Below are 12,460 nucleotides of genomic sequence, written 5' to 3'. Positions count from 1 at the left end.
TGGATAGGTGACAGCTGCTGTGTGGGTATGTGTACATGAGAGTGTGTGTACATGAGAGTGTGTGTTTGTGTGTAGCAAAGATTTCAATGTGTGATTTTTGCTGCTGTGTGTGTGCTAACAACACATTGTGTTTACTGGCTTTCCAGATTGAGAGGAAAACAGGCGGATGCTGTAATTAGCTCATCAGCTGGGTGGCACAACACTGGGTAATTAGACCAGTTCTGCAGCACCTGTGCTGCCAGGCCTGGCCTAGCTGAGTCTAACATAGCACAGAACAGAAGAGCACAGCTCGGACTGGCTCAGCTCAGTCGACCGTAGGTTTGTCCATCAGGTGGAGAGAGGAATAGAAAATGCATTCTGCCTGTATTCTGATGTTCAGACAGCTAGCATCTGTTGACATACACACACAAACAGGCACACAGATGTACGCTTTCCTACCTCTCTCACTTTCACAAATACACACTCACACAGATACAGCTGCAGACTCACAAGCCTTCTGACTGCAAATGGAAATGGGCGGAAGGAAGCATCAGGACGCCCTGTGGAAATTTCACATCTCATTGCACTCCATTTGCAAGTGGCGAGCGTAGGTTTTAGGCAGGAGCAGGGCCTTCTGTTGAAGCCCAGCATGGTGAGAATGCATAAAGCTGGTGGTGCAAACACAGCCTTAACCCGGTCCACCTCTGCCGTTAGGGCCTGGGCCTTACCGCCACCTGTTATCTTATGCTGCAGAGGCTTAAGCTAATGCTAGCAGCGTGACGGCTAATCTATGACAAGCATCTCTTCCTCTCCAGCGGAGAGCTGAGCCAGACTGTATCCGGTTTTCCCAGAGATCACTGCTGAGCTGGGCTGGGGGAAGGGGTGGAAGAGTTGGGCATCTGTGATCTGTTCTCCACACCCCTCATCTCTCCCTCTGACCCAATCAGATGCCAATCTACATGACACTTTAGTGCTGGGCTAAAGTAAACATGGCAGCAATCTCAATGGGGTTATTCATCTCAGGCTCAAAGTGAGGGTTAAGACGTGTGAGAATGTAAGTACACAGAGACTTATACACACACACGCACAGTGTGAGTATGAGTGTGTGTGCAGTACAGGGAGCACTTAATGAGGGTAGAACAGGGCCCTTTGTTGAGACTCCTGCCATGAGGAAGCAGGGAGAGGGGGAAAAAAGGCTAAAAGTGGAGGAATGGGTCTCGGTGGAAAATGTCAGATTAAAAGATGGGAACATTTCTTTTTCAGCAGTTTCCTCGTCTGGCATTTACTTCACAATGGCCCATTCAGCAGCAGGTGACGCCTTGGCATATTCAGATGGGGCCAATCTTGAAGGGGTGCGCTGACACTGGCTGGATAATGAAACACAGCACGGAGACAAACCATGGCAGACAGGACGATCTGAAGAGGAACACTGGCACTAGATGTGGAACATGCACTGGTACACGAATATGACCTGGGGGTCCCTTTAACCCCAGTTAACAAGGCCTGCAGAGTCTGCTGCCTCTCATGTCTTATAAGTCTTGTAAAACTGAACAAATCAAATTAGACACATCAATTTAGAGATGTTTCCTAGTATTTCTATTTGAGTAATTTTTTTTTGCAATACCAATCGGACCTGAAAGGTAGCTGACTCTGCAACCGTATAGAGCTGATGAATACCACCAATTTTACAGCACAAATGAAGGGGGCTTGGGTGGTGGGGGATGAAGTTGTGACTGATATAACAGTGACAGTACCCACCTTTCCTGTTTGCTGCATTCACAGAGGGCAAAAAAAAGGGGGTGGGGGGTTAATAGGTAATTGTTACCCATATGGAACTATAACGTCTTTACTCAATGTTGTTCTGACTGTGCTATTTTCAGAGGGAAAGAAAAATCTTGTCCTTCCAGAAAGTTAAACCACATCTTGAAAAAACAGCATTAAAAGTTATCCTAACACTTGCTGGAGACTTTTTGAGAACCACATCTTGACACTGCTGGTGTCGGTCTTGGCGAATATGCAGGTAGCAATAATGACCCGAGTTAGAGTGTGATTATTCGTTTGCACATTTACTGCCATTCCACAGTGAAAAGGGCACACAGCCACCTCCCCACAGTCCCTCCTGTCAATCTGTGTCTATGTGGAGAAAGGGCTTCCAAACAGAGGATGTGCTAGTCAGCAGTGAGCTGTCTCAAGACCTATTATTAACCATTCGCTTTCTAAGTCTGCCAGAGACGGCAGCCACACAGCAGTCTGCAAGACTGTGGCTGGCAGCGTCAAGAATAGGTATGATGGAAAATGGCAAATTTGTAATGGAGCCATCAAGAGAAGATGGGGAGGTAGGACTTCATCAGGAAGAGAGCAAGTGAGGTAAATAACAGCTTGTAGGAAATATTTTTAGATATTTTTTACAATGTCCGAACCACATTATCATTATCGACTCTGGTTAACATGCAAATAATTGTTTAATGCAAAGCTTATAGAATGAATGGTTGCATTTAGGGCTACAATTAATGTGTGAATATATGTGTGAAAAGAAGCTTCACATTTTAGAAGCAGGAAGCACCAAATGTTTTGCATGTTTGATTAATAAATGACTTATTTATCAAAATACCAGGTTTTTGATGGGCTATTTATTTCAGCATTAGTAGTAATATCATTTATCTGCACCTCCATAGCATCCTGCTGGCCTGTGTGTATCCACAGTGTGCTGCACAGGGGCACTTCAAGTGCTTTTAAGAGATATTGACTGAGCTTTTAGTTAAGCCCTCTGTTGCAGCCTTCTGTTTGTTCTGTGAAATGACCAATGGTGCTGGCTATTTCTCACTCCTAACTAAGAGTTTCTGACAGCCGAGCTTTGCTTTTCATTAGGGAGGCAATGTCAGCTGCCATTCCAACTGACACTTCACAGAGTACTGTTAACATCGGCCAACTGGGCCAAAACCTTTTGGGGAGAAATGAGGAATTTATGAAAGACAAATCAATCCGCCTTTGGTTCCTCTCCAGTTACATTGTATATATTATGGTAAGGTTGTTAGGATGCGGATGTTACAGTTTGGTGTGTGAGCAACCCGGTGCAAGTGGCAGAGGGGGGGGTATCTCATTACCATTCCTGATGCAACCAAAAGAAATTTACAATCACAAGTGTCACTGCAGTTCAACCTCAGACAAACACAGTCAAGAGTGACTGAAGAATGACACAGAAAGGCAGCCTCTTACTTCTTAAAGAGCAGGATGGCGATGACGATGATGATGATGAGGACCACGGCCAATACTGGGCCCATGACCCACAGCATTTCGGGTTGCTCCATCCCCTGAGCCATACTTGCTGTGACCTGGACTGGGTCTGAGTAGGGACTGGCTGAAAATGTCATCTGTAAGGGGAAAAAAGATGAGAGCCAAGTCACTTCAGAGCTATAAGATGTATGCAAACTTTTCCCTTCTTATGGAGTTTTTAAACTTCCTAAAAAGCCTAATTAAAAACAGCACACACATCATAGAAACGGAAAACAGAGAGAGAAACAGAGCTGAAATTGGAGAGAACAAACATATTAGAATGCTGTTAAGGTAAATTCAATATCCAATGTCTATCTTTTAATTGTACATGAAGCATAGGAAGTCTTGGATGATATGTACAAAGTTGTTCGAAATCTACATTTGAATATTTTTCTAGGTGAAGAGTTGCAGTTGCTTATTACAACAACAAAAGCTCAAACAAAACTCAAGGTAACAGATCGCGTTTTTTGGATTATGCTAAGGTTACAGAGATACAAAGATATGGGTCATAAATTTGTTGTGAAAAATGCATTCACAGGTGGCAAACAACGGGAGACAAACTCAGACTAGCTAACAAATTAAATCAAGAGAAAAATTAAAGGAATGATAAAACAAACAAATTACATTTTTTATGCACATTTTATTTAAGGTATCTCTTGTAACAATGTTGGAAATAATGAAATGCCAAAAATATAGTTGTATGTTAGCCATGTCTACCTTAATAAGGAAAAAGAATCAAAATATCTTACTGTAAATTTCTTGTTTCTGGTACCCTGAGAACCAAGTTATTTCATGCTAATAAGGCCACGGTTCATGGAAGCAGCTGAACAAGCCATAAAACTATCGCCCAAACTCAAAAGACACTTTACCAAAAACAATAACCATCTTGGCTAATGAAGTTATTATTATGTTTCTATTAAATCGCTGCATCACATTAGAGGAAACTGAGACTGCTGATGACAGAGCAAGTGTGAGACAGGAGAGTGAGAGAGGTAGAGACAGAGAGGCAGGGATTAGTGTGCATGTCCCTTGGCCGCTAAGATAAATGGGGGCACAGGAGAGGACTCATCTCTTCTTCATTAGTGTTCACACCGTGACGGAAGAGAAGGAGGAGGAGGTGACTGTGAGGGTGCGTTTCCACCTTGGCTGTAAATGAGACCCCCCCCCCCCCTCTTCAAATAACGGAGGGGAGGGAGGAGGCTGGGGTGTGTGAGTATGTATCCAAGGAGTGGGTGCACTAGGCGACGCAGTGTGGCGTTTGAAAAACTGTCTGAAAGAAGAGAGAGTCCAACTGCGGGAGAGCAAGGTGACAGATGAGGAAAACAAAGAGGGAGGTGCAAGGCATCTGTCGTTAGAGCTCAGCATGCCTCCTACTGAACGGCGATGGGAGACGCAGGTCGGGGAGAGGAGGAGGGTGTGCGGAGGGGCATGGGTGACAGATCGCAGCCCTCGAAGGGAATTGGGCTCACAGCATGCAGCGGGAGTGGCGGGGCGGCAAGCAGCAGTAATCCGGATCATTAGCCGCACAGCAGCCTGCTCTTCGGCACACAGGCAGATATTAATTGGAAAGATAAGCTTAGATGAGCTCAAAGAGTCCTGTGCTCTGTCATATAGTTGTGTTATCTCTTGTACTCGCGGGCAACTGCCAGTAAAATTTACAGTTTGCGTGTGCGAGTGTTACAGCATGTCTCAATCATGTACATGCAAACCAGCATGTTCTGATATTAGGCGCAGACACAAAATAACTCAAGTGGGAGAGTAAAAAGATTCACATTTGTATACTGAAGCAGAAGTTCACAGCAGAAATATTTTTCATTTGTCTTTTACACACACAGATACACAAATCAGGCACATGAGACCAGTTCTCTCCTGATTCGTGTGCCTTAGGGAGGAACATATTATCTAAGAACAAAAAGAAACAACACAGCGGTGGGACGCTGCTGATGTGACAACACCACGAGGCTTCCTGTTCCTTCGAGAGGGCCCAAAGAAGGCTGTAGGATGTGGCCCTGCAGGGAATCATGGGAAAAAGTTTTTTTCTCCTGGTGTAACAAATGACTGCAGCTGTGCTTTCATAGAAGGATAAGGGAGAAAGAGCGAGAGGAGAGGAGCGGGCCCAACAAAAATAGAGGGCTTTTTGTCTGTTGGTCACGGCGAAGTACTGGGATCATCCATCTGAACGGCCCTAACATCTGATAAAAGCTCAGCCACGCAGCTCCTAATGCTCCTGCCCTCGCAGAGCGGGATCACAATGAGGCGATGGTGCAGTGAAGGAATGTGAGAGCCTAAGAGTGAGTGAGTCAGAGACAGTGAGAGACATGACAGTGACTGTATGTGTATTTTTCACCCTGAATCACTGTGTATGTATGTGTACAGTAAACACATGGATGCAGGTAAGTAGGGCTGGCTCCATGTTGATAACATACCTGGATTCCTTAAGCTCAGAGGCCAACAAATATAAAATCTTTTATAATTCCTTAATCTTTTAATTTGCCACATACAAAAGATTGAGGTAGCAGGCTTCTCATTTTTAGCCACCTCTGTCTGATGCTTTTGCCAATTAAAATTTCCCAACTTTAGACACAATTAATTAACATTAATTGTGTAAGAAATGTGCATTAAGTGAAGTGTTTTGGTTTTCTGTGGTTAAGATAGTGGCTGTAATCAGCTGAAGACTGGCAGAGAAAGAAAAGCCCCTCTGTCACACACCTCTATGATCAGTAGTGTTTTGCAGATGGTGCATTCTCTGGTAAAGCAACCTAGTCAATTGCATTACATCAGTATGATAAGTCTGAATCTCCCAGTTAACCGCATCAGCTTATCAGAACTTCAGTATTTGGAGCTTGTAAAAAATAATGCGAGAGTTAAGTAAATAGACCACCTGTTATTCAGTTTGTCGGATACATATTTAATCACCATTTCATATTGTATGCTGATTAGAGTCTTCTTAGTCAACACAAAGTGGTTACTGATGTCAACTGCATCTTTGGTTTTTAGTTATTAACTTATTTTAAGTTTAAAAATGTTGAGAACGAGATCTAAATAGATTTTTTAAGGAGATAGAATTCAGAAAACAACTAGATCTGAATTCAAATTTAGTACAGTCTCATCCCATTCATAGTGAGAAGAGGAGAAGAGAGAGATTAGTATGTGACTGTGGATGATTGTTAGCACTGCAGATGGGTATTGTTACTGTAATGCAGATACTGTATATACAAGCATTAAGAGTGAATGAATGTAAAAAGTATTTGCTTGTGCCAGTACGTGTGTGTGTGTGTGTCTGTATATGTCAGCGAGAGAGAGAGAGAGAGAGAAAATGCGTGATTGTGTGTAAAGACTGTAAACAAATGTGTGCGAGAGCGTATGTTTGAGCATATGTGGAACATCAGTTTTTCTGAGCCTTTTCTCCAGCTCCTCTGAGCCTCCACAAGTGTGCGTGTTTGTCTAGATCGCAGCCGCTGCGAGTGTGTGTATGTGTGTGTGCACGATTGTAAGTGTTTGTCTGAGACAGAGTAAGAGAACAAGAGAGAGCGAGTGGGTGATGAGAGATGGCAAAGAGTGACGAGACACAGAGAGAGACTGAGGCAGAGGTGTTATGGTAGTAGCAGTATATCAAGTCTGCTATCTGGCCTGTGGGCTACACAACTTCCCCAGTCAGCCGCTGCTCTGCCTTCCCCTGAGCACAGAATCCACTACGCACAGCACAGGCACTTTAGTTTCAACTTTCCATTGACCTCTAGCCCCACATCACTCCAAAAGTGGCTTAAATAAGCCGCAGGGGTGTGCGCTAGACAAACAAACAAACATGCAAAGACGCCCATTATCTATCTGCGGCTGTCTCTGCCTCCCAAGGGAAGCTGAGGAGCCCACATTCTCCTCATTGTTGCATGACATAAGGAAAGACAGCAAGAGGGAGGGAGCAAGAAGGCGAGAGAAAGAAATATAGAGACGTTTTTCCCTCACATGCCCTCTCTCCCAGAAACTGCACCACATTCTGCACTTTTCCCCTCTCCGGCTGTCTGACTACAGAGCATCCAGATATCTGGAGGCATCACTAGAGGGAGAAGCCTCTAGGAGGAAGTGTCACAGCACAGTTGAACAGAGAATCCCACCGATGTTGCCTATATTATTACCACCCTTGGTGAAAGGCTGGGCTTGAATATGCTCATACTATCCACTAAAGAAAACATTTTTTTTTTTAATAATTCTGTCTTGATATTGTTTGTCAAAGCCTTTTAAATTTTGAACGAAGCCGGTTTTCCATGTTAAGGGTGTTTTGAGCCCAAAGCACCAACAGAATTAGTGCTACAAAGCCAATTCTTGTTGAGAGTGAGTAGAATATAAATGCATGGACAGCACTGCAAACAGAAAACTGTGGTAAACACATTTGAACACTCTCCGTTTTGGTTTCTCTCTGTGCCACATGCTCACCTCTCCCTTATCAAAAGAAGAGCACACATTAGCACAATCTCCTCCTCTTCCACCAGTTAACTTTGTCTCATCCGAGCTTCACAGGCTGGATGGGACACAAGACAAAAATTTAGCTTCCCTCTTTTCCTCCATCCAACAGCACCCCTCCTCTCTTTCTCACATCACACAATATTTCATGCTACCTCCCTCCCTCACTCTCTTCTCGCATTAAATGATACTGTTTATACACACCCAGCATCTATCATCCCATTTCACACTTCCCCCGGCTTGTTTATCTGCCTTGGGTGCTGGGGAGACATGAAGGCACACTCTCTTCTTCTTTCTCTCTCTCATCCCCCTTTGCCTTCCTTCCTTCTCCTCTTCCCTCCAACCACTGCTGGCTGCTTGTGGCCATTGATATACGAGGGCTTATTAAACCCTGGCAGTCTTGTTTGATCTACGCTGGGGGAGTTTGGGTGGTGGCGAGGAAGTGTAGTAAAGATACAAGTCATTTACTCCAGTACTTGTTGTCTTATTCTCATGGGTCTGGTGAAGATCCGGCTCGAGGCAGCTTCTGCTAACTGCTAGATCTCTCCGCACGCTTTACCTTCTGTACCCGTCTGTGTTTGGTAATAAACGTTTGCAAGCACAGCGTTGGGGGTGACAAAAACAAACACTGCTGCGGTATCTGACTTTCCCAAATAGTGCGGTTAGGGGATTTGTGCAGCAATCAATGACAGCCTGCTTGTAGTCGCCCAACCTCAGATTTTAGTAGGTTTACTTGTACACAAGAAACCACGTTATTGGGAGAAATGAGAAAATCAAGGTGTTTACATGCGCTGCAATAATCTTGTTACTGTAAATCCTGTGGTTATTATATACAGCGGGTCAGTTATTGGATTTCTTTCCTACCCCCTACTGTATTTTTGAACCAAGGATATTTTAAGTGAATTTGTGACACAGTATGATGATACAGCCTGAAGAGTTTTTTTTCCTTCCTGAACGTTTGGACTGACGGTTCAGTGAGAGGACAGGCACTGTCGTAACAAACTGACAGTTTTTCCTTTCTGTGTGCATGTTGTAATGGAAAAAACTGTTTTCCTCCATTTCATGTAACGTTTTCTTTTAATCGGACTGCGTGTTCTCCTTAATGTATGAACAAACCGAATGAACTGATCTCCGCGAATAAATGAACACTTAATGATTAAACAAGATAAACAGACTTTGTACCCTGGATGAAATTTGAACTGTCTGTTTAAACATGTGTACGTGATAGTCACTGTATAAAAAGCTAAGCTAGATCTTGGAGGGTGTCCAGACTCTTGACACCGTTGTGGTTGAGAGAGGCTGCACCCTATTTGGCCAAATAGTAATGTGTTGATCTTTGCCTCTGCTTATGATCATTGTGTTGATTGCTGGTTGTTCATTCTATTTTGACATATTGTTCAGTAATAAATCTTTGAATCTCGACAGACTCATTGTTGTCTGTTTTCATCACCTTAGAGCAGAATTGCCTCTACACACGTCAGATTTTTTTTTTTTTTTTACATAAATTCTGTTGTTTAGCTGAAGAAGTCAACTTACACTCATTTTATCAGTTTCAGTTTTCATCAGACTTGGATGCACCGCTACCAGTAATGATCTTTCTTTTGGATCCTTGTCATAGCGCTGCATTCTCTATCTAAACCCTGGTTTGTCCAGCAATGTAGCCTTATGAAATAATTTGTGTTAATCCTTTACTTCAGTTAAGGAAACCAGGTGTTTTTTTTGCATGAAGTTTATGAAATCGGGTTACTGCAGAAATCCGTCAATAAGAAGAAGTGAAGGTAAACACACTGATTGACTCAGCCTGTGAGTGAAGCCTGATTAGTACAAGCGATTAAGTTTAAAGGTGGGATGGAGCTACACAGTTGAAGGAGGGGGAGTACACAGAAAGAAACAAATCTTGAGTGCCACTGATCCAGCATGGTGTGTCTGGCAGGTGCAGTGAGAGTGTTGTGCAGCAGTGGGGTTTAAGCATCTCCTTTGAAGTCAAGTGTATCATGGCTGCCCACTACAGCCTCCTTCGCACCTCCCTCCCCTTCTCAGAGCGAAGGAGTGGGAGATTACTGGATGGGGGGTGGGGGATGGGGGTTTTAGGGACATTTAAAGCAGCATTTCAAGGGAATCAGGCCTGCTTTACAGACTCCCTAGGCCCTGTGACCAGGCCCTCGTCTTCCTCTTAACTCCAGCCGCACTAATCAATCTCCTCTGCTCTCTTCACGGTGGAGAAAGATGGGGCGAGGGAGAGAGACACAGAGAAGCAGAGACTGAGCGAAAGAAAAAGAGCAGAGAGGAGAGAGGGAGAGAGAGGGAGAGAGAGAGAGAGAGAGAGAGAGAGAAGAGAAGAGAAAGAAATAGGTGAAAAGTCTGGGATTTGGTTTCGGACATGGAGCACTCGCTCTCTCTCCCTCTGTGGTCGCCAAAGGCCCAGCCACTGAATATGCATGTCCCGGGTAGTGGAGGAGCCCAGAGCAATCGCAGACTCTCATTCTTGCTGCTGTGAAGTTTACTCCTGACCATCCAATGGAGAGCAAGGTCTCCATGTTAGTGCTGTTTTTGACGCATTTATAGGACCTCCACACACAAAACCAAGAGTCGGGAGACAAGAAACTTGTATAAGCATTTTGAAGACATCTGCACAGGGCCCTGCTGGCTGCCAGAATGGCAAAGCTGGATCTCTGATGTCATTGTTGACTGATAAGGGAGTTATCAGGACAAGCTGCGATGACTTTTATAGGTGGCTGTATTAAAAGGTAAATGGTAATAAAAACAACAATTTGACTTGACGTTGCCATTTTGGTAGGTGATAAATTTAAATAGTCTGTCCAAAAAAAGAAAAGGTGACATGTACAAATATACAGAACAGGCTAGGGTGAAATCAGTTTTAATATAACAAATCCAGGAGGGTGAGTTTACTCAGAAAATGGAAAAAAAAAACCTATGCTTATGCTGTTGAGGGAATGGTTGTCTGTCTTTATTCAGTAAATGGTAGTTTTACTTAACGTGTGTGTCTGTCTCTTACATAATTAGTAGTGCTGTCTGTTGTCCCTTCAGATCGGAGTACAGCCAGGACAAAGCAGAGGTACTCTTGTGGACTGGTCAGGGGCTTGTTGTAGAAACCGTTGTACCTCTTCTCATCTCCCAGAATAAAGGTGGTCGGTAGTGAAGCCAACTTAGCAGCAATATAAGGCTTGGAGGAGTCCAGGTGACGTCTGCGCCTCAGGACAGGGCCTTCACTTGACTTGAGCAGCTTTGGAAAATGTAGAGGGCAAAGGTTAAGGTCAAATTTGGTAACAAAGAATCAAAGTGAGTAGAACAGTGACTTTTGATCTCCTTTCAAAGGAGAAACAAGAAAAAATAAATATTAGTAAAGAGACTCAATTTACTGCATCATATGGTGACATGGAGGTCAATGGCTAAATCTTCACAACAATCACTTTTTAGCAAAAACATCTTTGTGGATTGTGTGTGGAAAATAATCCTTACTAATTTATGGCCAAACTTGTGAAAAAAATGTTGTGTTCACACTATACTGTATGTACAGGTCTGGTTCTTACCATGCCTGCAAATAAGAGATAATGACTCCACATAGCTAAAATGCCCTTTGCTCAGTGATATAACTTTGCAAACAATGCAGCCAAGCTACGAAGTGAGCAATTAGCACTTGCTCCAGCACACAATCTCAGCATCACTGCCAGCCCGGTTAATAAATGAGCAAGAGCATACAGCACTGCGGCACTGTGTTTTCAGCAGCATTTTGTTTTCTGTCAGTGATGTCTTGTGCTGCTCCAGATGTAGCTTTATTAAATCATTATGTTGGAGGGAGGAGACAATGGCCTGCTCAGTGTTTAATGACTCATGGAGTCCCATCTCTCTCCCTCTCTTCTGTTATGCCAACATGGAGCTTGAACAATAGCGATCCAAACCAGCGAGCCTCGCAGTTTACTTTAAAATTATGCTATTAATGTTTAGGCATGTCATTTAGCTTAAATTCCCTCATGGACAAGGACGACCTTTATTCAACAGAATAATAACACAGTCATAAATCTTTATCCCCATTTGAATACCTTATGTAAAACTTTGTTGGGAGTTGGTAAACCCTGACTATAAAGAAAAATATGGAGGCAGAGCAGTTATTTGCAACTACTGTTTTGAAAAGTGCTATATAAATAAAGTTCACTCGTATTACATCTACATTAGAAGTGATACAAGATTAAGTTTATTCTCTGCACAATCAAACTGTTGGATTCAGCAGATGGGTTCTGTCTGCAAACCTGGCTTCCAATCAGGACACTCCCCACCAGCTTCAGTGAGTCATTGTTTAAAATCTCACTGCCTTGCCACCCCCCCCCCTCCCCGAGCCCAGGAGGATAGAGCTAATTAGCTGCAACCAGTGACTTCCTACCCAGTTGGAACGCGAGATGTTATCGGTAACCCGTGACCTGGCACATTAGCCAATCAGCCACCGGCTGGCACTCACCTCATCCAGGTCCATCTCGTCTGGATTCTTCCACTGCCGCGGTGACTGGGATACCGGCACCACCACAATGTAATACCACCTGCCAAGAAAAATAAAGCCTGTGTTAAGACAGACTGACTGAAGCACATACACGCTGAGATCAAAGTGGGCCAAGCACATTAATAACATTCAGAAAGACATACTTTCACTGTGAGGTGTGCTGGGCAGAATTCAAAACTTAAGTGCTAAACAAGTGGGTCCAACCAAGGTCGAACACCAGCAGACTGGCACTGCATT

At 43.7% G+C, this 12,460-nt stretch overlaps 1 protein-coding gene across 12 annotated transcripts in view; it reads right to left on the bottom strand.

Annotated features, from left to right (window-relative positions):
- LOC130178562 (receptor-type tyrosine-protein phosphatase F) overlaps positions 1-12,460 on the bottom strand; it is a 345,850-nt gene that overhangs the window by 28,342 nt on the left and 305,048 nt on the right. For all 12 annotated transcript variants that reach the window (XM_056390906.1, XM_056390908.1, XM_056390911.1 and 9 more), the window contains 3 exons: positions 12,185-12,263; positions 10,727-10,954; positions 3,196-3,350 (listed from right to left, as the gene is read on the bottom strand). In XM_056390906.1, coding sequence (XP_056246881.1) covers positions 3,196-3,350; positions 10,727-10,954; positions 12,185-12,263 — 462 coding nt within the window. The remainder of the gene's footprint in view (positions 1-3,195; positions 3,351-10,726; positions 10,955-12,184; positions 12,264-12,460) is intronic.

The sequence above is a fragment of the Seriola aureovittata genome, chromosome 12, assembly GCF_021018895.1.
Source record: "Seriola aureovittata isolate HTS-2021-v1 ecotype China chromosome 12, ASM2101889v1, whole genome shotgun sequence".
Taxonomy (NCBI): Eukaryota; Metazoa; Chordata; class Actinopteri; order Carangiformes; family Carangidae; genus Seriola; species Seriola aureovittata.
Note: the sequence above shows the minus strand (reverse complement) of the source record. Positions and strands in the feature narration are given on the sequence as shown.